Below are 24,611 nucleotides of genomic sequence, written 5' to 3'. Positions count from 1 at the left end.
AAATATGCAAAAAAATCAGATTACTCATAAGAAGGATAAAATGTTGTGATGAGGCAGAGCTTATTTTAAGAATGTAAGAGTGGGGTCTGCCTGGTGGTACTGGGGTTAAAAGTCTCAGACTGTCAAGCTTTCACCAGCAATTGCAGCATAAGTTCGATCACTGGCCAGGGAGCTAACTCATGTGGCACAGCAGACCTTTCCTGTCTCGCCCACTGCTCCCCTCTGCAGTATATTTTGGTAGATCTTTGGTGAATTCTCTCACCACCCCCCTACCCTCTGCACCTCTGGCCTATACCTCAGCTCTTGTATGCATAAATAAATAAAATAAATCTTTTTTAAAAATCATTTACGTTTTCTTTTTCTTTCCTTTTTTTTTTTTTTAAAAGATTTATTTATACAAGAACTGGGGTACAGGTCAGAGGTGCAGGAGGGAGAGAGAATTCACCAGAGAGAGCGGGGAGCAGAACAGGGAGATGGACCAAAGACACTGCTGAGGGGAGCAGCGGGCGAGGCAGGAGAAACCCAAGGCATGTGGGTTTCTCCCTGGCCAGCCGGGAATTGAACTTGTGCTGCAGAGGCTGTGGACAGCTTCACAGTGCAGCACTCAACCACTGTGCCACCGGGGAGGCTCTAAAATAAATCTTTAAAAAAATTTTGTGATATAATTGACATGATGTCATGTTAGTTTCAGATGTATAATAGAATGATTCATTATTTTGAATATAGTGAAATGATCATGACAGTAAGTCGTTAACCTGAGTTTTTCCTTTTTAAAAATTTCCATCTTTTTTTTTTTTTTTTTTTTTACGCTTAGTTTTTTTTTAACCATATCCATGTGGAAAACTTGTTCTCATGTGAAAATTCAGAGAAAGGGCCCTTTACCCAGGTGAACATTTGTGTTGAAAGGTAGAAAAAATATCGATCAGTTTGTTTTTAGTTCTTCAAAGTGATTTTTAGTAATGTTTGAGATTTGCTGATATCTTTCCCCATCCTCAAACCCAAACTACAGTACAAGATTTCCTTTTTCTACATGATTTTTCTAAAGATCCTGTTTTCCCTTGAAATCCAGAAGTTTTTTGTCACTTAAAGTAAAAGCATTTTTTTCTAGATCCTTGCACAAACTTAGAGTTCATATGATTAAAAAATGTTCAAGAAAGGTAGCTTTTGTAGTCATTTTTTATTTACAAAGCACTCAGTAAAATACGGCCTGTTACTTTTTTTTTTTTGTGGGACCCTCGCAGGTGGCTGGTGAACCAACTGGTGCTGCAGAGGCTGTGGGCAGCCTTGCAGCCCAGCACTCAACCACTGCGCCACCAGGGGAGGCCCGGCCTGTTACTTCTCTAAAGCACTTTTTAAAAAATTTTCTCTCCAATTTTATTTTATTTAATTTTTTTTTTTTTTTTTTAGAGGCATGCTTTATTTATTTTATTTATTTTATTTGTTTGTTTGTTTTGTTTATACATGCACTGGGTACAGTCAGAAGCACGGGAGGGTGAGAGAATTCACCAGAGCCAGAGCGGGGAGCAGAGCAGGCAGAAGGACCAAAGCACACTGCTGAGGGGAGCAGCGGGCGGCAGGAGAGGTCTGCGCGCCATGTGGGACCCTCCTCCAGTGGCCGGGGAGCAGCCGGGGATCGAACCGGCGCTGCAGAGGCTGCGCGCAGCTTCGTAACCCAGCAACCGCTGCGCCACCAGGGAGGCCCTTATTTAATTTTTTTTTTTAATTTTAACTTTTTTAAGACAATATTTGCTTCCCCCAATCCCCTCAGATTGAGTCCCCTTAGGATTTCTTCCCCAAGGCACCCATGCACCATCACCACAGTCCCCTGTGCTCCTCCCTCCCTCTCTCTGATCCCTCTCCCTCTTCCTCCCCTGCAGTATGTCTCTGGTTTATAATTGTCTGTTTTTGCTTTGCTGTGTTTTGTACTGTTGTTACTTTTTTTTATACTCATGTCTTATTTGGTTCCCCTATATTCCGGTTATAAGTGAAACCATCCGATATTTTTCTTTTACCTTCTGGCTTATTTCACTGAGCATAATTCCTTCTAGCTCCATCCACATTGCTGCGAATGGCATGAGTTTGTCTTTTTTTGATTGCTGACTAATATCCCATTGTGTATATATACCACATTTTCTTGGGCCAGTCATCTATTTTTGAGCATTTGGGTTGTTTCCAGGTTTTGCCTATTGGAAATAATGCTGCAGTAAACATAGGTGTACCGGTGCTCTTTTGAATCCCTGTTTTTGTGTCCTTTGGGTACATCCCTAGTAGTGGAATTGCTGGATCATAAGGTAGCTCCATTTTTAGTAGGCTGAGGAACCTCCAGACAGCTTTCCACGGTGGTTGGACCAGTTTGCACTCCCACCAGCAATGTAGGAGAGTTCCTTTTTCGCCGCATCCTCGCCAACATTTGTTGTTACTTGTTATTTTGATACGTAAAGCACTTTTTTCTAAAAGATATATTTATTCATACAAGAGCTGGGGTACAGGCCAGAGATGCAGGGGGGTGAGAGGACTCATCGGAGACAGAGTGGGAAACAGAACAGGCAGACTGACTGAAAACACTGCTAAGGGGAGCAGTGGGCGAGACAGGAGAGGTCTCCTGCGCCATGTGGGTTGCTCCCTGGCCGACTGGGGATCGAACTTGTGCTGCAGAGGCTGTGGATTGCTCATAGTGCAGTGCTTAACCCCTTGTGCCACCAGGGAGTCCCTTAAAGCACTTTTGTAATTCACCTTTGAACTTAAGTGTTCTTTAAAGAACGCCTCTGCTAAGGCTTTTGTTTGTTTTTCTTTATGTGACACATTAATGTGCTTAAGTGCACTGTTTTTGTTTAATAAAGCAAATCATTTTTGTTGCATCATTCATGGCATTTTCCTTTTTATTTTTTTTAAAGATTATGCATATGAGAACTGGGGTACAGGCTATAGGTACGGGGGGGGGCGGGTGAGAGGACTCACTGGAGACAGAGTGGGGAACAGAACATGCAGACTCAAATAAACTGCTGAGGGGAGCATGGGCAAGATAGGAAAGGTCTGCTGTGTCATGTGGGTAGCATCCTGGCTGGCTGGGGATCGAACTCTGCTGCAGAGGCTGCGGATAGCTTCACAGTGCTGTGCTTAACCCCTTATGCCACCAGGAAGGCCCCATTCATGGCATTTTTCATTTAATTTCCAAGGGTTTTTGTTTTTGGTACTAGTACCTCTTTGAAGAAAGCAAAGTTTTGTGACAGATTTTTTTGTTTGTTTTAATGAAAGAGAGGTAAGCCAAGGAAACAAACCAGATGCCCAAAAATAGATGACTGGTGGCCTCCCCGGTGGCGCAGTGGTTAAGCGCTGGGTTGCGAAGCTGCCTGCAGCCTCTGCAGCGGCAGTTCGATCCCCGGCTGTTCCCCGGCCACCTGAGGAGGGTCCCACATGGCGCGCAGACCTCTCCTGCTGCCCACCGCTCCCCTCAGCAGTGTACTTCGGTCCTTCTGCCTGCTCTGCTCCCCGCTCTGGCTCTGGTGAATTCTCTCACCCTCCCGTGCTTCTGACTGTACCCAGTGCTTGTATAAACAAACAAACAAATAAATCTTTAAAAAAAAAAATAGATGACTGGATCAAGAAGATGTGATATATATACACAATGGAATATTATTCAGCAATCAAAAAAGATAGACTGGGGGGTGGGGGGCGGGAGGGGAGGGATTGGGGTCAGAATGGGGGGGGTTGCAATTGTATGGGGGAATATAAAAATAAAATTATGTTAAAAAAATTATACTGGAATCGGAAAAAAAAAAAAGATAGACTCATGCCATTCACAGCAATTTGGATGGAGCTGGAAGGGATCATGCTCAGTGAAATAAACCAGAAAGAAAAAGAAAAATACTGGGTGATTTCACTTTTAGGAGGAATGTAAAGGATCCAAATAAGGGATCAGGAAAGTAAATAATCAGTAATTATAATAAAGTAAATATCAAAATTAGCAGGCAACTATAAACCAGAGACAATTCTACAGGGGGAAGAATGGATTAGGATCATAATGGGTGGAAGCGCATAGGTACTAGGGTGATGGTATGTGGTGAATTGGTGGTGGGAATTTCACGGGAACTATAACCGAGATGAGAAAGTAGACATTGTACAAAAATGAAGAATGTTGTAAAAAAAAAATTATAACAGTACTCCATATATAAAAAAAATAATAAAAAAGAGAGAAGGGCCTTCCTGGTGACACAGCAGTTTGAGCACAGTGCTGTGAAGCTGTCAGCAGCCTTTGCAGCATGGGTTCGATTCCTGGCAGGCCAGGGAGATGCCCACAGGGCGCAGCAGACCTCTCCTGCCTCGCCCGCTGCTCTTCTCAGCAGTGTCTTGGGTCCTCCTGCCTGTTCTGCTCCCTGCCGTGTCTCTGGTGAATTCTCTTGCCCTCCCGTGCCTGTGGCCTGTACCCCTGTGCTTGTATAAATAAATATTTAAAAACAAAAAAAAAAAGAGAAGTAAAACTTTGCATTGGGTCAGTCAGCCATTGAGGGACAGATCAGTGAGGACACCAGTGCTGTTTCTTCAGCACAGAACTTTGTTTCCAAATATGAAGAAGCCACATTAAGTAAGTCCTACCCTTTTCTTGTTTGTTGAAATTCTTTGCAGCAGAGTAGCTTTCTTGAAATTTATCATCCTTTCAAAATGTTACTACATGGCATTTATTGGTGAAATTTTGTTGATTTGTCAAGCTGGATAGAGAGGCTGTTGTTTCTCACTTTATTAAACAAACGTCGTCAACATGTCATTAATTTATCAACTTAAATTGAGAGTAGAGCTTTTCATTATTCATACTATGCAACTTTAGTTAGTATCATTTGACATTATTAAGTTCCCACTAATGGTGATTCCTTACCCCCCCTTCCTGGATAATAAATTCTAATAATAACTTGCTTCTTGCTTCCTGGGCCTTTTCACTGAATGTGAAATTTTTTTTTTAACAAAAGGTTTATTTACTGTTTGGTTTGAGATTCAAATAGCTTTTTAAAATAGCAAATACTTTGACTTGTGTAATGACTGCAATTTAAGTGTCTTCAGTTTTGCTAGATCATTTTAAAATTGTTTGCTACAGGCAATGTATTGGATACAAACATATCCAATCCAGGGAATTGGATACCCTGGATTACTAGCCTATTGTAAAAACACTGATTAATAGCTCTCATATTAAGGGTAGAGCTTTTCTTTTGTATCTCTTGTTGCACTGGTGCAGTGAAATGGCTCAAAATATTGTTACTAATCTTATTTGTTCTCAAACCCAGCTTAGAATCCTCATTTGTCACAAGTCTCATCTTCATAAGTCATCACTCTGAACTATCAGACATGTCTATAAAACATGCTAATAAATTATAAAACCACAGGTACTAATCCTTAACTCAGAACATGAAAAAAATTTGAGATCTTCACAACATATATTACTTCTATTACTTCATGATCCACATTTTATCACATTACAACAGCAAAGCAGCAGGGGGCAGCTGAGACCTATTGTGTGAAAATTCCTTGTTTAGCATAAACATTTCCGTCAGATTTCCTGTGATACCAGCATAGTATGTTTCCTCCATAAGCCAGTTGGCGCTGTATAAGGCGGAGGTTGTGGGAGGTAACTTGGACAGGAGTTGCTAACATTGTCAGCCTACTGTGTTCCCACTTGTGTAGTATAAAGTTTACCAACTATAAGTGGCCTTTCTTTGTCTGATCAAAAACTGATCATAAGTTCAGCCAAACGATGATAGCCCTACTTGCATATTGTCTTATGATGCTAAGTGGCTCCCAAAGGACTCATTAACATCTCTGTTTAGTAGTTGCACAAATTGTAGATGATATGATTAAGTACATAGAGAAGCTGAGTGAATATACCAACTATTGGAATTAAGTGTATTTAATAAGGTCACTAAATTCAAGAGCAATATACAAAAACTACAAATTTGCAAGAAAAGGTGAAATAAAATATGAAATATAATACACCATAAAATCATCCTATACTTAGTTATCTCTTCACAGAAAACTAAGTGTAGCTGCTATTATGTGTAGACTATTATTTACTCTCAATAAGTGCTCCAATTTTCTTTTATCATTCTTAACTCTTGATCTAAGAGCAAGAAACAAGGAAGCAATTTTGAATTTTTGAGGTTTTTGTCTCTTATTGCTGATTATTTTGTTGTAATAGCTTTTCACTTGACAGCCTGATGATAGCTGTGTTTTTGGCTTCTTGTTTTTGTAGCTCAGTGAAAGTGAATAGGCTTTTTCATACATTGAGTACTACTGTCTTTGAGCTTGTTCTGATTAAAAAAATTACCATTTGTTTTAAATTTAAGAAAGCAAACAGTAATACCAGTGCTAGTGCTATTTTTTTTCTTGAGCTGTATTCATTCTTTGCTTATATTTCCAGATTAACTTGACCTTTTGATAATTTTGTATTTGATTGTATTTTTGTTGCAATTTTGATTTATATTTGTAAGAGAAAAAAATTTAAGAAATTTTGATTTTTTAAAAATATTTTAAGAAAATGAAAATATCAGATTTGTTAATCATCATAGTAGAGACTATGGAATAATTATTTTGAAAGACTTGATTTGGCTGCCTTACACCAGTAAATCTACCCTTAATGCCTTTATTTCTTCTAATGTAGGCTATGTACTTCCATATCCAAAATATGCACAGAGGGGCTCTCCAGTGGTGCAGCAGGTTGAGAGCAGCGCTGTGGAGCTCTCCGCAGCCTCTGCAGCTCTGGTTCGATTCCAGGGAGATTCCCATATTGCACGGCAGACCTCTCCTGTCTCGCCCACCCACTGCTCTCAGCAGTGTATTTCGGTCCTTCTGCCTGTTCTGCTCTCTGCTCTGTCTCTGGTAAATTCTCTCACCCTCCCTCACCTCTGGCCTGTACCCAGTGCTTGTATAAATAAATAAATCTTAAAAAAGCACAGAAATATTGCATACATCCAAAATAATCAACATATCAGTGTAATATACTATATTGAACTCTGATTTGTTTGACCGCCCTTACTCAGATTTTTCTGGCTTATTGTTTTTTAAAGATTATTCATGCATGGGCCTCCCCGGTGGCGCAGCGGTTGAGCGCTGGGTTGCGAGGCTGCCCGCGGCCTCTGCGGCGCCGGTTCGATCCCCGGCTGCTCCCCGGCCACCGGAGGAGGGTCCCACATGGTGCGCAGACCCCTCCTGCTGCCCGCTGCTCCCCTCAGCAGTGTACTTCGGTCCTTCTGCCTGCTCTGCTCCCCACACTGGCTCTGGTGAATTCTCTCACCCTCCCGCGCCTCTGACTGTACCCAGTGCATGTATAAACAAAACAAACAAACAAGCAGACAAATAAATAAATGGAACATGCCTCTATTAAAAAAAATTAAAAAAAAATAAAGATTATTCATGCATACAAGAACCAGGGTACAGGCCAGATGTGCAGGAGGGTGAGAGGAGTCACCAGAGATAGAGCGGGGAACAGAACCAGCAGACTGACTGAAATACACTGCTGAGGGGAGCAGCGGGTGAGACAGGAGAGGTCTGCTGTGCCATGTGGGTATTACCCTGGCTGGCCGGGATTGAACACTCGCTGCAGAGGCTGCAGACAGCCCCATAGCGCTGCGTTCAACCGCCTGCGCCACCAGCAAGGCCCAGATTTTTCTGACTTCATGTGTGTTAATGGTCTGTACTGATACTACATGTATATTATAATCTTTTGCACAAATTAGAAATTAAAAATTGAGAAAAATGATAAGGAATGTTTAAAATAATTTAAAAATTTTTAAAAGCTCTTGCTGACTGAAAGCAATATGATTGAATATATATCACTTCTGAATATCTTCATTTAATCTTTTCTTATAAAGTGATTTCAACATTGTATTTTAAGTTTAGTATACTTGTGTGTATATATATATAGTATTTACAATATATTTGGATCCTGGGTTTTAATTGCTGACGTAACTAGAAACAAAGCCTCACAAATATAGATCTAAAGGGAAGAAAGTACTTACTAGTTTCCTATTCCTGCTGTAACAAATTACCACAAACTTAGTGACTTAAACACAAGTCCATTACCTTTTAATTTTGGAAGTCAGATGTCCAGAATCAGTCCTCTTTTGATAATCACTTTGGGTTGTTTCTAATTTACCTTTTACAAACAATGTTGTAGTGATCTTAACCACTTTTCTGTATTCTGGTATGTCTGTAGGTTAAATTCCTAGAAATGAAATTACTGGATCAAAGGGTTTAAATGCATTTGTTTATATTTCCAAACTGCCCTCACTACAACTTGTTATCAATTTGCATTCTAATCAGCAGTTTGAGAATGGGTCTATTCCTTATAGCTTCACCAGTAGTCATCAAACATGGATTTTTTTTGCCAGAGTGATAGATGAAACATACCTTGGTATAAATTGTCTATTTTTCCATATGCTTTAAGGTCATTTGCATTTCTTTTTCTGTGATCTGTGTGTTCTGTTTTTGAGTTTTGTTAACAGGTTTTTGGAGTTGTTATCTATTCTCTATAGATCTCTATCACTATATTTGTACTGCTTTCAGTAAGACTGGTTTTAAGCTCCTGAAAAGATACCTTTATTTGTAGCTATTAACTGATCTAACAGTTTAAAACTGTCTTCTAATAGTAATTTTCTCTCAATAGACGAGGCATCAGCAAGGAGATACACATCCTCTAACTTTAGAAGAAATCTTGGATGAAACACAACATCTAGACATTGGACTAAAGCAGAAACAATGGCTAATGACTGAGGTAGGACTGCGCTTAAAATATCATTAAAATATTAGTTGATTACCAGGAAATATTTGCTATAACTAGTGTTTGTAATATGCTAAAATCTGATTATTTTTACTTTTTCTTGATTTAGGATAGGGCATTTAAAAAAACATACCCAGTTATAAGTTTGGTAGATTTATTAGTATTCACATAATCTTACGTATCTATTTAAAAGTGTTAGAGACTTAAGCATAAATGTTGAAGTCAGTCATACCAATCCATTTAAAGTTTTACAGAATAACTGCTGCTTATTTTGAATTGCTAAATTTATGTTATGTGTTTGTAAGTTGTGTTGTTTTCATATTTGTTTTAGGAAACTTAAAGCATGAAGTATTACAGGGATAGCAAGATATTTTTGTTAAGCTAGATAGTGGTTACACTATTAATGTTACCATGGCTTGGTAGTGATGTTATTGCTCCCTCTGTCAGGTTACTTGGAAAAATAATTATGAACATTGTGGATTACATACAACATTGGGAAAAAAAGAAACCCCGAAACAGTGACCATGCAAACTTGGAAATGAATAGCTTTTTAAAAATCGAGATATTTGCCTCACTTTTTGTTTAACGTAAAATGACAAGAAGACTACTTGCCAGGATCATTGCTGTTTTTAAAGACTGAATGCAAAAATTCCTAAAATATTAATCAGTTATTTTATCAAGCAAATTATAGTCCTTGATTTTTATAATATAAGCCAGTTAATAAGTATTGTAGCTCACTATATTAGTGTTTCACAGATGGTGCTAATCACATTTAAATTTTGTTACTTTACCTAATCTTGGAATTTCATAGATGACTGACATTAAAGGTTATTATTACTACTACTATTTTCTCCCTCCTTCTTTCTGTGTTTTTTTCTCTTTCTCCTTTCAGGGTCAGGCTGGCAGCTGCAGAAGAAAATAAATAGGGTTGCTCTTTCTTGAAGAGCTTTCCTTCTGATATTAGCTGTACAACAGAACTGACTAGGAACATAATTATATTCAATAATTCCTGCATTCCTACTCAGTTTCATTCTCAAGCTGACATTTATAGGTAAATTTTTTATATGCACTAGTCTAGTCCTTTTTAATTCCTTTACAGCTGCTAGTGCCAGTTGATAACAGTGGGGTTGACTGATTGTTGATTTCTTTCCAGGATAATGTTTCTCACATCATAATGCCAAAATGCCATAAACTATACTTTGAGGGTGGGCTAGGCAGTTCCCAGTTCACTTTGTCTATTAATGTTAGTATGCATTTCATTCTTCTGGCTTCCAAAGAAATATGGGTACAGTTTTCTTCAAAGCAGTTGGGATAAAATGATTTATTTCTCATCCAAAGAATTTGTGTAGATAATAAGCAGTTTCTTTTATAAAATGTGAGCACCATACTGATCTCTGCCATTGTTTTGGATCCTGGACGTCCAGTATCTTTAGATCTGCTAATTAATACTCAAGATGTTTATAATTTGCTACTATATTGGGTATTGTTACTTTAAAAATAATTAGTAGAATTTAAGAATGTATATATGGTGTTTCCTTTTGTTAATATATCCAAATTGTGTCACTGTTACAGGCTTTAGTCAATAATCCAAAAATTGAAGTAATAGATGGAAAGTATGCCTTCAAACCCAAGTACAAGGTGAAAGATAAGAAGTCACTACTTAGACTCTTAGATAATCATGACCAGCGGGGCTTAGGAGGAATTCTTTTAGAAGACATAGAGGAAGCATTGCCCAATTCCCAGAAAGCAGTCAAGGTAACCCCACTTTCCTTTCTGTGATTTATTAAAGTTTGTTTAATAATGTGTTTGTGGTTTTAAAAAAGTAAAAACTAAAATATTTTTAAAGCCTCTATCATGGGATTGTGGTAAGCCAGTTGAGCTGGAATTTGTGCTTTATGCTAAAGAGGAGGACAGAATGTAGCAATTTTTATGTTCCTTTTACAACTCCCTTTTATGTTATATGATTAATTGATTCTTTAGAATATTTCTGGAAAGTTTTTGTCAAAAACAATAGTGTTTTTTTCATAAGTTATGTTTGTATCTGAGAGCTAGTTCAACAACACCGGTAGATATTGTTAACTTGAGCAACCAGAGGCATAAAAACACAAAGGTATTGATTAATAACTTGGCTGTTATAAATCTCTAAAGGAGCTATCAGTAAAAGTCATACTTAAACAATTTACATTTCCATTTTAATGTGGAACTCATGCTTATTTCTTTTCACAGTTGTTAATGATTGATGCTAATCTTTAAGCAGCTTCACTTTCTTTTGCTAACTGTGAAATAAAACTTGCCCTTTCTTGCCTCTGTTTATAATTCAGTTACACATATATTAGACCTTTGGGGTTATCTCACAAGTCTCTGAGGCTCTGTGTTTCAGTATTTTTCTATTTGTTTTTTCTTGTTCTAGACAATGTATTGTCAAGTGCACTGTTCTTCATCTCTGATTTGTTAAGCCCAATTGGTAAATTAATTTTAGAAATTGTCTTTTTTTTTCCATTCTTATTTCTGTTTCTTTGCTGAAGTTTTCTGTTTTTTCATTTATTTTAAGCACATTTTCCGTTATACTATTGAGTACAGTTTCTTAGCACTGCTTAAAATCCTCCTGATCTTATGTCTAGTTCTTTAATCCATTTTGAGTTGGTTTTTGTGTATGGTGTGAGGTAGTAGTCAAGCTTCATTCTTCTGCATGTAGCGACCTAGTTTTCCCAGCACTGTTTATTGAACAAACTTTCTTTGCTCCAGTGCATATTCTTTGCTCCTTTGTCAAAGATTAGTTGACCATAAATCTGTGGGTTTATTTCTGGATTTTCTATTCGGTGCCATTGGTCTGTGCATCTGTTCTTGTTCCAATACCATGTAGTTTTGATTATTATGGCTTTGTAGTATAGTTTGAAATCTGGGAGTGTGATGCCTCCATTCCCTTTTTTTTTTTTTTTCAGGAGGGCTTTGGCTATTCGGGATTTTTGGTGGCTCCATATGAATTTCATCAATATTTGTTCTATTTCTTTGAAGAATGACATTGAAATTTTTATTAGTATAGCATTGAATCTGTAAATTGCTTTTGGTAGGATGGCCATTTTGATAATGGTAATTCTTCCAGTTGATGAGCAGAATATTATTCAGCAATCAAAAAAGATAAACTCATACAATTTGCAGCAACATGAATGGAGCTGGAAGGGATCATGCTCAGCGAAATAAGCCAGGAAGAAAAAGAAAAATACTGGATAGTCTCACTCATAGCAGGAATTTAGAAAACCTAAATAAGGGACCAGGAAAAAGATTATAATAAAGAAAAAAATCAAAATCAACAAGCAACTATAAACCAGAGACACACTGAAGGGGGGCAGGGGCTGGGAGAGGAAGGATTAAGGTCAAAATACAGGGGGTGCAATTGTATGGGGAATATAACCAAAATGAAAATGCATTGTGCAAAAATGAAAAATGATGTAAGAATTATATAAAATAAAATACTAAAAAAAAAATCCTCCTGATTTAATTCTAATTGAATCATCTTGGGGTTGGTCTAAACAGATTCTTTTAGAGTATGGATCATGTTTTCCTGTTTCTTCAGATATCTTGTAAATTTCTGGTGAGTCTTGGACATTGTGAATTTTTTGAGTAAAGACTCAGGATTCTATTAGATTCCTTCAAAGAGGGTTTTATTTTATAAGTGGGCATATATCTTGACTATACTCAAACTCCAAACTTTGTCTCCTTGCTGTGGGTTGCATATGACATACCTATTTTAACTCTTGCATGTAATCTTTTCCATTCATGAATAGGTCAAGGCAGACAGAAATTTGAGAAGAATTTATACCCTTTCTACCTTACTTTTTTCTAGAGTTTCCCTTTTTGATTTCTGTCTGCATGGTTGCCTTGTTTTCTAGTTTTTCACTTCATAAACACTGAGGATTTCTTTCTGAATTTTAGCTGTTTGAGTCTGCCCTCAGCCATTTCTTCTAATTAAAGTCACCTCCTCCACTTTTTTGCCTGCCATTTTTTAATGAAGTATAATTTACCTGTAATGTTAATTTCAGGTGTATTACATAATGCTTTGATATTTGTACATATTGCAAAATTACCTAGCTATTTTTCATACCCATATAAAGTTACATTTTTTCAAATCACGTGCTTTGTATTTTAATTTTTTAAATGTAGTTCTTTTTTCTTATATTGTTGATTTTTTAGACAACATATGGTTTCTCCTTTCAAGTATGGTTACTGTAGTTTCCCACCATCAAGGCGCCTGTAGTCCATCACGATATTCCCTTGTGTTCTCTTCCCCCCTTTTTTCACTCCTCCTCATCTGCTCCTTCTCCCCTCCTGGATGCCTCATATCTATAGTTTGTCTTTGACCCTTTGTTTGATTTTAATGTATTTCACATAAAAGTGAAACCAAATGATACTTATCTTTTTCCTTCTAAATTATTTCATTTAGCATTATCTTTTCAGGTTCCGTTCATGTTGCTGCAGATGGCATGAGTTTATTTTTTTGATCACCGAGTAAAATTCCATTGTGTATATATACCACATTTTCTTGATCTGTTTATCTGTTTTGGGATATTTAGATTGTTTCCATATCTTGGCTATTGTAAATAGTGCTGCAGTAACAGAGTTACAGGTTTCCTTTTGAATTAGTGTTTTTGTGTTGTTTGGATAGTTTGCTAGGAGTGGAATAGCTGCGGTGTATGGCAGATGGTTTCTAGTGTTTTGAGGAACCTCTGCTTCCCATAGGGGCTGGACTAGTTTACATTCCCATTAGCAGTGTAAGAGCTTTCCTTTTTCTCTACATCCCGGCTAGCATTCGTTACTGGTTTAATATTGGCTGTTTGTGTGGTGTGAGGTGGGATCTCATTGTGGTTTTGATTTGGGTTTCTTTGATAATTTTTTTCTTATGGGGACTTTTAAGATCTCTTAGCAACCTTCAAATATGTAACACAGTATTTTTGACTATAGATATGCTATACATTACATCCCTATAACTTGTTTATTTTGTCACTGAAAGTTTTTACTTTTTGATCTACTTAACCCATTTTGCTCACCTTCTCAACGCCCTGACTCTGGTAACCACCAGTGTTCTCTGTATCTATGAGCTTGGTTGTTTTGTTTTTCAGATTTCACATTCAAGTGAAATTATATGGTAATTTGTCTTTATCTGACTTATTTCACTTCGGGTAAGACCCTCAAGATGTTGTCCCAAATGGTAATATAATTTACAGGTAGGGAGATGATACCTCCAGCTTTGTTCTTTCTCAAGATTGCTTTGGCTATTGGGGTCAGAAGTTGATTTTTTCAAATGTCTTGTACATAGTTCATATTAGCAGTAGGAGGGTTGGTACCTTACGACCTATTTGACCATTACTAGAAGCAGAATGCTCTTAAGATTTTTAACTTAACAGTGTTTAAACATAACTGCACAAATGTTATAAATAATGTCCTAAAAGTTGATATATTGTGCACTTTATAGTATGTTGAAGGGTAGTACTACTGAAGCCTAGCTTGACAGTTGAATGTTTCCTGCTCTACTCTTTTCTACCATTTTGATATGGGCTGTATTGTTACTGTGCAGTAGACTTTTCATTACATTCTAAAGTAGGACAGTGTTAAAAACTAATAATTGTATATTTTAATTAATTTTGTGATATAAAGTCATGTTAACACGCTATCTTTAGTGGCTCTTTTGCCTAATGATTTTAGCTGAAAGGTCATGAAAACATATGATTACTCATTTTCAGGCAGGCCTGTTTCCTAATTAATCAAAATCCAGTATTTTTATTTTCAAAAATGTGAAGATGTGTTTTTCAAGGGAGTTTTTTGGCATAGCTTTCTCTGTGTTGCTTCCTTCAATACTTGGTAGAGATTGAATATAACTATTACTCTCATTTTGTTGACCATAAAGTGCTTTGAAGAACTGCTCAGTGCTATCAAGGAGCCAACAAGATTCTGATAAAGCAAGAAACCAGAGAATGAGGCAAACCAGTGACTATTCTACCTTACTCATTCTTCAGTAATTTCATTTGGAGGGTTTTCTAATAATTAACTTAAAAAATTTAACTTCTAGTATTATCTTACTAGGCCAATGTGCAACTGTAATATGACACACTAATTTTAAGGTGACGTGTTGAATCAGCTCTCTGTAGGAGTGATTTTTTTAATTGTAAAAACAAGACAAATTTAACACCTTAAGCATTGTTAAGTGTACAGTTTAATAGTGTTCAGTATATTCACATTGTTTTACAAAAGAATTCTAGAACTTACGCATTTTGTAAAAGTGAAATATTTCTTTGAATCCTTACTTTCAATAGCTATTAATGACAGTTCCTTTTCTCCTCTTCCCTCAGTCCCTGGCAACCACCATTTGATTCCTCTAAGTACTGCAGATAAATGGACTTGTAGAATATTGTCTTTATGATTAGTATTTCACTTAGCATAATGTTTGCAAGGTTTATGCCTGGTGGGGCTTCTGAATTTCCCTTTTTTTAAGACTGACTAATACTCCATTACATGTATATTCCATGTTGTACTTCTCCATCTCTTGATGGGTACTTCAGTTCCTTCCATGTTTATCTATTAGTAAGTAATACTACTATCAATATAGATATATGACTATCTTTGTGAGACCCTGCTTTCAATTCCTTAGGGTATATACCTAGAAGTGGACTTGCTGGATCATGTACTTGTATTTTTATATTTCGAAGAAACCACCCTACTGTTTTCATGGCAGTTGTGATATTTTACTTCTCTACCAGCAGTGCACAAAGATTCCAGTTTTTTCACATCTTTATCAATGCTTGTTTTCTTCAGATGGTATCTCATTGTAGGTTTGATTTGTGTTTCCCTAATTATTAGTGACGTTGAGCATCTTGTCATGTGTTTATTGGCTGTTTTTATATATTTGGAGAAATGTCTGTTCATGTCCTTTACCTGTGTCTTAAAAATTGTTTGCCTTTTTGTTGATTTTTTTTTTAATTTTTTTTTTTTTTTTAATAGAGGCATGCTTTATTTATTTATTTATTTATTTGTTCGTTCGTTTTTGTTTATACAAGCACTGGGTACAGTCAGAAGCGCGCGGGAGGGCGAGAGAATTCACCAGAGCCAGAGCGGGGAGCAGAGCAGGCAGAAGGACCGAAGTACACTGCTGAGGGGAGCATCGGGCGGCAGGAGAGGTCTGCGTGCCATGTGGGACCCTCCTCTGGTGGCCTGGGAGCAGCCGGGGATCGAACCGGCGCTGCAGAGGCCGCAGGCAGCTTCGCAACCCAGCGCTCAACCGCTGCGCCACCGGGGAGGCCCGCCTTTTTGTTGATTTTAAATTGAGTTAGGCTTTTGTTTTCTTTCTCTGTTCTGGATATTAATTTGTTAATAGATAAGATTTACAGTCCCCCCGTCCCATTCTGTCAGTTGCCTTTTTACTCTTGTTATTGTCTGTTGATGCACAGAACTTTAAAATTTTCATGAAATCTAACTTGTCTTTTTTTTTGCTGCTGCTGTCTGTGCCTTTGCTGTCATATCTTTGAAATTATTGCGAAATACTCCGGATTCACCGGAGACAGTGGGGAGCAGAGCAGGCGGATCTACTGAAGTACACTGCTGAGGGGAACAGTGGGCGAGGCAGGAGAGGTCTGCTGAGCCATGTGGGTCACCTCCCTGGCGGGGGATCAAACTGGTATTGCAGTAGCTGGCAGTAGCTGGCAGCAGCTTGTTAGCACTGAGACTTTAACCCTTGCATCATCAGGGGGGCCCTATTAAAAATCTTACTACAAGATATGTTAGGGCTTATTTCTGTTTGTTTTTTTTATTTTATACCATTGGTCTGTGACTTTCACCTCCTTGGTTAATTCCTAAGTGTTTTATTCTTTTTGATGATATTGTAATGGAATTGTTTTTATTGTTTCCTTTTCAGGCTATTCATTGTTTATATATAGAAATGCAGCTGATATTTGTGTGTTGACTTTGTATCTTCCTCCTTTGCTGACTTACAATTGGTTGTAAGTTTTTTGATGGAGTTTTTAGTAATTTCCACATGTGAGATCATATGGGCAAATAGTTATTTTTCTCTTTCCAGTTTGAATACCTTTTATTTCTCTTATTTGTCTAATTGCTTAGAACTTCCAATACCATGTTGAGTAGAAGTGAAAATGTGAGTGTAGGAAAAAACTACAGTTTTCCTCCTGTGTGTTAATCTTTCACAAAGAACACTTTACTGTGACTTCTGGTTACCAGCGTGTGGGGGTTTCCCCCCACCAAGCAGTTTTCAGTACATAAGCTGACTATATATAATTTAATTCAGTTCTGAATTACTAAATTAGTAATCAGTACTGGAGATAGTGACAGATACCACAGGTTAAGAGCTCAGTTCCATGAGTCTGTTCCCACCCTACTTCAGATTCCAGTCACAAGTTCCAGGTTACCCACAACTTCTGTTTGTGTTGTCTACAAGTTGGAGGTTCCTTCAGTCCCCTCCTCTACTTTGATTAATTTGCTAGCATGCTTATAGAATTCAGGGAAGCACGTGGGTATATTTACCAGTTCATTAAAGGATATGCTAAAGAATATAAATGAAGCCAGATGAAGAGATATGGAGCATGAGTTCTGGGAGAGTCCTAAATGTGAAACTTCTGCCCCTGTGGATTTGGGGTATGTTACTCTGCTGTGTAGATTTTTCTTTTTTTTTTAAAAGATTTATTTATTTATGCATGCAAGAATTGGGGTACAGGCCAGAGGTGTGGAGGGTGAGAGGATTCACCAGAAACAGAGTGGGGAATAGAACAGGCAGACTGACTGAAATACACTCTGAGGGGAGCAGTGGGTGAGACAGGAGAGGTCTGCTGCGCCATGTGGGTAGCTCCCTGGCCAGGTATTGAACTCGTGCTGCAGAGGCTGTGGATAATTTCATAGGTTGCATCTTAACCCCTTGCGCCATCAGGGAGGCCCTGCTAGTATAGATTTGTTCACCAATTTGGAAGCTCATTGAACTCCCTTACTATTGGAAGTTTTATAGAGGCTTTTTTACATAGGCATGATCAATTATTAACCCCATCTCTATCTTTCCTTCTCTAGAAAATTGGTGTTGGGGTAGGGGGCAATTAATTTCAACCTTTAATCAGTGCTTTATCTTTTTGGTGACCACTCTTTATTTAGGAGCACTCCAGGATCCCACCCAGAGTCACTTAATGAGAACAGAAGTTGCTCCTAGTACTCTTACAAGATTTTAAGTATGTTAGGAGCTCTGGATGCTAGGAACTGGGAACAGAGACCAATGTGTATATTTTCTGTTACATCACAGTGGACATCCTTGCCTTGTCCCTAATATTAGAGTTTTTCACTATCACATATGATGTTGCCTATATGTATAAGCTTAAGCTCTTCCCAGGTCTTTTCTAAACGTTTCTCTTCCCATACACGATTACTTTCTAATATTCCCAGCTTATGTGGTTGTTTTCCAATGTCCGGTTCTTTGATGTTGTCCAAGATTTTCCTTGGAAGTAACAACTTTTCTATAGATTCCGGAGATTCAAAATATTTATGCAGGTTCTGCCAATTCAATTGTTGTCTATTTTGGGAGACAGATTCTTTGGGAGACAGATGCTTCCTACTTTGTCATTTCCCCATAATCTTCTGGAATATATTTTGAAATCAGGAAGTTTTAGGCTTCTAGTTTCATGCTTTTTAAAGATTGGCTTGCTTTTCAGCCTTCCTTGAGATTCCATATTTTAGCATGGATTTTTCCGTTTTTGTAAAAAGTAATATTGCAATTTTGATAGGGATAATATTGAATCTGTAGGTGGTTTGGTTGTTATTGACATCTTAATATTAAGTCTTTTAATCTATGAACATGAATGTTTTTCCATTTATCTGTACCTTTTATGTCTTTCAAGTTAATTTCATTTACTTCACATATGTAATCATTACCATTATCCACCTGGGTTCAATGAAGTCTATTTCATTTTCTTTAAATGCTTATATTATGAATAAATTACATAAATAAGAATAAAAAAGAGATGGTGAAAACATTTGAATTACACACTTTTTTTTAAAAGATTTATTTATTTATTTATTTATTTATTTATTTATTTATTTATGTATGTATGTATGTATGTATGTAAGCACTGGGTACAGTCAGAAGTGCGAGAGGGTGAGAGAATTCACCAGAGCTAGAGCAGGGAGCAGAACAGGCAGACTGACAAAGTATACTGTTGAGGGGAACAGTGGGCGCGGCAGGAGAGGTTTGCGTGCCATGTGGGACCCTCGCCCACAGCCGGGGATTGAACCGGCGCTGCAGAGGCTGTGGGCAGCTTCGCAGCCCAGTGCTCAACCACTGCGCCACCGAGGAGGCCCATGAATTACACATTTTAATAATTTAACACAGCAAACTTCTGTGACAGGTACATTCTGGCAAACATACAACAAGGATGAGAGAATATTTTTATATGTCCTTTTAGTAAAATGAGATGATACTACAGGTTCTTATCACATAATATTGTACAAGAAAAGCCTTACTATTGAATAACTAACTGAATGAAAGTATCTTATTTCCTTTTTGTCCTTAAAGTGTGTTGTTCATTCATTGAGTCTTACTTTTCCTTCTAGTTTTAATGAGGTATAATTGACATATAATATTATTTAGTTTTAGGTATACAACATAGTGATTTGATATATGCCTATGTCGTGAAGTCACTGATATTTTTTTCAAAAATTTATTTATTCATACAAGAGCTGGGGTACAGGCCAGAGATGCGGGGGGTGAGAGGATTCACCGGATACAGAGTGGGGAACAGAACAAGCAGACTGACTGAAATACACTGCTGAGAGTAGCAGCGGGCAAGGCAGGAGAGGTCTGCTGCACCATGTGGGTTGCTCCTGGCCGCCTGGGGATTGAACTTGGGCTGCAGAGGCTGCAGATTGCTTCATAGTGCGGTGCTTAACCCCTTGTGCCACCAGGGAGGCCCACTGATTTTTGTAAGGTTTTTTGTAAGGTTTTTTATATATAGTATCATCATCTAACACACATAGTTGGAGACTTTATTTCTATGATGAGTTGCACCATCATTATTAGTGGGGAGTGCGGCTATTAGGCTTTTACATTCGCATTCTGATTCATCAGTAATAGTGAAAGAATTTATGTCACTTTTGTTGTCTTTGTTCTGAACAGTAGAAAATGAGAAACTTGGAGTTGTCAGCAGTACTCAGTGAAAACTAAAAGACAACAAAACTAATCCAATAACTTATATCCTTCTGATAGTGCTTGTGCAGTGCAGTAAGAAAACTGAAGATGACTTCTTCATTTCATTGTTGTATCATGCTTCTAGATGGTTTAGTCATTTTTTTGTTATTTTAGTTTTTGAAAGTATAATTGGAAGTAATTGGTGGGTAATGATGGGTAAGTAACAAAGTATTTCAAGATAGAGAAAAAGAATATGAAGATCCCATGATATATTCTAGATTAATAAAAGGAGCCAGTGGACCCAAATAGTAATTGCAACATAGATTGAATTTTATTGTTTTTTAAAAACAAGTGTAAATTTTCTCTCCCCCTTTATAAAACCTCTAAGAGTAAAAGTTTTGAGATATCCTTAAAAAATAGAATTTTCAAGATTGAAACCCAACTGAAACTAGGTCTAGTGGATCTTAATGGAACATTGAGGGTTAAAATGGTAGTCATTTGTTGTACAGAAAAAAAAGTTTTTGGTGAGGTAATTTTGAGTTAACTGAAAAAAAATTCCTTATCTTTAAGGCTTTAGGGGACCAGATACTATGTGTAAATCGTCCTGATAAGAAGAAAGTTCTTTTCTTCAATGATAAGAGCTGTCAGTTTACTGTGGATGAAGGTAAGCCTTTTTGTATTCGAATTTCCTACCTTTGCAAACATACTACAAATTTAAGGTGACAGAATTTATAATATTTTAATATTTAAATCTGCTTTTTTTCACTTCTTAGAACAGAAATATCTAACATTGTTAATCAGAGTGAAATTCGAAATGTGTAATTTGAATGACTTTTAGGTTGTACTCATGGTTATGAAAGTTCATGATTTCTTATTCTTATAGTTCATCTGTACCAAATAGGAGTTTACTTCTTTATTTCTGTTAGTTTACAAATATGATTTCCTATCCTGTTAAGAAAATTTGATGCAGTATGGGGAAAAGGATAAACTTTGTTAGTGACAGATATTCTCTAAAATTACTTAAAAATCTTTTAATTATCAAATAGGAGGAGGATTTTTTTTTTCTTTCTTGCAATTATAGGGTCGAATGTTAAATTATATATTGAGTCATTGACTAAATGTATGATGTCTGTCTTTTTGGATTACAGTTTTAAATACTTGTCAATATTTGTCATGTAAAAAGTGAAAAAAAAGTTTTAGTCTGAGAAATTTCTTTGCTATGTAAGTAGAATTCTCCTTTAAACAAATAAGGTGTTTTCTTTAAACTTGTACCAATTTTGAAGTTTTATAAAATAGCAAGAATTGAACATTAGTTTATAAATTTTCAAAAGTAATACAAACAGTAAATATTTTAACAATTTAAAAGTAGTAAATAGAATAGTAATGTTAGATTCAAAGTAGTAAGATTTTTGCTGTGCCAACCCACTAGTCATATTTACCCTTCTTTATGGCACTAAGTAAAAAGAGATTTTATTGAATTGATAGTTTTGTATAAGAAATGCATTTATAGGTGTTCTCCCTTTACTAGTCTAAATGTGCCTTGATTATGATTTGTAATTTGCATAATAAACGTAAGGTTTTTTGTTTATGTGACTGTAAAAGTTCGGATGTGTGGTACTTGTAAAGTTCAGTCAGTTGAAGTTACTTAGAGGATCTTGATTTTAGAAAATGGAATGTGTTTTGTGAAAATCCTGATTGACCGTACCTTGTATGTAGTTGGTTTTCATTAAAAGTTTGTTAAGTAAAAATTTAGAGTATGGGCCTCCCCTGGTGGCGCAGTGGTTGAGCACTGGGCTGCAAAGCTGCCCACAGCCTCTGCAGCGCCAGTTCGATCCCCGGCCGCTGGGCGAGGGTCCCACAAGGCATGCAGACCTCTCCTGCTGCCCTCTGCTCCCCTCAGCAGTGTATTTCGTCAGTCTGCCTGTTCTGCTCCCCGCTCTGGCTCTGTTGAATTTTCTCACCTTCCCGCATCTCTGACTGTACCCAGTGCTTGTATAAATAAATAAATAAATCTTTAAAAAAAAATTTACAGAGTATTTCCTTTCTTTATTGCTGCCCCTTCTAACAATAGGATAAACTCTGTGTGTAAGCAAGTTACTAAACTTTCACATGTAATGATTGTACCCACTTAAGAAAGGTATGGTAACTGCTTATCTATCTTTTAGAACTTTTGAGTTTCCTGTATGTAGGATTTTGCTTTTATGTAAACTTTCATAATTTCTAATTGATTTCTTGTTTTAAAAGTATATCTTTAAGATTTTTAAGATCCTTTCAGATTTAAAACTGACAACTGATTCTTTCAGTCTTAGGCACGCAGGCCATTTGAAAAAGAATTTGTAGTATTAAAAAAAAACCATCAAAAAAAGTATCACATGTTTAAATAGTAAAGAAGATCTTATAATAAAAAGCAACTGTGCTTTTTTCCCCCTAGTTCTAGTGCCTTTCTTTTGTGGCAGCTCCTAACTGGTTTTATTTTTTTTTTGCCATATTGCTATGTTATGTGCTTATAACTGTTTCATGATTTTCAGCTTGAAGCATTGCTAATGAACTTACCTTTCCCGTTTCCAACATTTCTCTATATAGAATATGACTAGTTTTAGTTTTCCTGCCATTTATCTTTGCCCTTTCAGGAAGCAACAAACATCTCAGTGGTTATTTTATTAAGTCAGCTCTGCAGATGGCAGCATAGTATAGCAGACCTGGTCTGTAAGCAGATGTTTAAGTTGAGGCAAGTGCATGATAGCTGCAGTGGCTCTGTGTAAGAGTAGTATGAAACTAGAATTTCTTGATAATATTTTATTGGAGAAATTTCAATTGTGTATGTTGTTTTTAGCAGTTTTCATATATTAAGACATTATTAAGCTTTGTGCACTCTTTCTGTGGATACCATTGTTTTAACTTTGCTTATTAGCCTTTTCTTTGTGCATCTTTTACCTGTGTTTCTATTCCTTAATATTACCTGTTTTTATTTGCCATTTTATATAACCTTTGTTGGCTTAAACTCTTCCATCTCCTTATTACTTGACTGATAAGGACAGTATGAGGATGCAACCCTGCCATTATAAAAGTAATCATGTATACCTTTTTTTTAAAGATTTATTTATGCATACAAGAACTGGAGTACAAGACAGAGGTGTGGGGGGTGAGAGGATTCACCAGAGACAGAGTGGGAAGCAGAACAGGCAGATTTACTGAAATACACTGGTCAGGGGAGCAGTGGGTGAGTCAGGAGAGGTCTGCTGTACTATGTGGGTAGCTCCCTGGCTGGGGATTGAACTTGTGCTGCAGTGGCTGTGGATACCTTCATAGGTTGCGTCTTAACCCCATGTGCCACCAGGGAGGCCCCAATTGTATACTTTTTAATAAAATTCTACATATTTTGAGGTAAGTTCAGTAAATAGCTTATAATTATTTTTCTAGTTTCCATCACAGATATTCTGTAAATGCTATATGCTTGCTTAGGTATTATATTTTTTAGGTGTACATGATGAATGGATTTTTAAATATTTACCATTGTTGCAGCAAGTATCACATACCTTCACATTGGATATGTGTGTATATTTTTTTTATATCAGTGAAATAGCCATGTAGATTAGGAAGATATTAGGAAGGTAATGATGAATTATTTTTGCAGTTTTAAAGATCTTTGTTATTGCTGACTTATTTAACATGTGATGATACGTGTTACTAGGTTTCTGAATATTGAACAATTCTTATACTCCTATAATAATCCTTTGTCTTTTTGGATTCTTTTTACTAATATATTTTAAGAATTTTTGTTTTAGTATGGTAAGCTTTCACTTTAATGAAAGCTTTTGATTTGTAAGTAATGCTGAATTCATAAAAATTAGTTTTTTTATCCTCCTCCCTTTCCTAATTTTCCTCTCCTTTATGAGAATGTTAACTTAAAGATTATAAATCAATGTATCTATGTATAAATCAGTGAATCAGTGTATCTAACTTGCTTTTTTCACGTTTTTAATACCTTCTTTGGTGATGGCCACCTTTAAGTTTTTATCTTGTATATCAGTTTTGGTAAATGTTTTCCTAAAAATCATTATCTATTTGAAAATTACAGTTTGTTTATTTAACTGTCCCTCCACCAAGGCACCTGTGCCTGTACCCCATCTGCTTCATTCTTCCATCTCCCCCACCCCAGCACAAAAGAACTGAAATACTTTGCAAATTTTTATTTAACAAACTTTTACTGAAAGCTTATTATGTACAAGGTACTCTCAGTCAGGATTTTCACAAATAGGAGAAAGGGTGGAAAATTTGTTTTAATAGCATACAATTGTGCAGAGTATGGTACTACAGCTTAATTTTTTTTTCTTTTTTATTGCTAACTTTGTATTTTGGCTTTCTCTTCATTGTTATGCTAACTTTTGTGTCATTTTACTATTTTTTTATTTAAAAGAAAATATAATCTTAACAGTTCACCCTTTATATGTTTTTTGACTGCTTCATCTGAGCAGTATTGAGAACACAATAACATCTTTTGTCACTTTTATATTTTGTTAATTTTGCCTGTACCTCCTATAGTTACTGCTTTGTCTGCATTCCTACAGAGTATTTGGTTATAAATGTTATCGACAGTCATAGTTTAAAGATTATAGCAATAATTATTACAAAGTGTTCCTCTTAATTTTGTTAAATATTATTTTACTTGGAATGCTCCTTTATCTC

At 36.6% G+C, this 24,611-nt stretch overlaps 1 protein-coding gene across 1 annotated transcript in view; it reads left to right on the top strand.

The window, feature by feature from the left end:
• Positions 1 to 24,611, top strand: part of GTF2E2 (general transcription factor IIE subunit 2) — a 69,541-nt gene that overhangs the window by 32,797 nt on the left and 12,133 nt on the right. The window contains exons 4-6 of the mRNA XM_037526005.2: positions 8,648 to 8,755; positions 10,334 to 10,516; positions 20,496 to 20,589. Of these exons, the coding sequence (XP_037381902.1) occupies positions 8,648 to 8,755; positions 10,334 to 10,516; positions 20,496 to 20,589 (385 nt within the window). The remainder of the gene's footprint in view (positions 1 to 8,647; positions 8,756 to 10,333; positions 10,517 to 20,495; positions 20,590 to 24,611) is intronic.

Source organism: Talpa occidentalis, unplaced genomic scaffold (assembly GCF_014898055.3).
Source record: "Talpa occidentalis isolate TD23 unplaced genomic scaffold, MPIMG_talOcc4v2.1 talOcc4.4, whole genome shotgun sequence".
NCBI lineage: Eukaryota > Metazoa > Chordata > Mammalia > Eulipotyphla > Talpidae > Talpa > Talpa occidentalis.
Note: the sequence above shows the minus strand (reverse complement) of the source record. Positions and strands in the feature narration are given on the sequence as shown.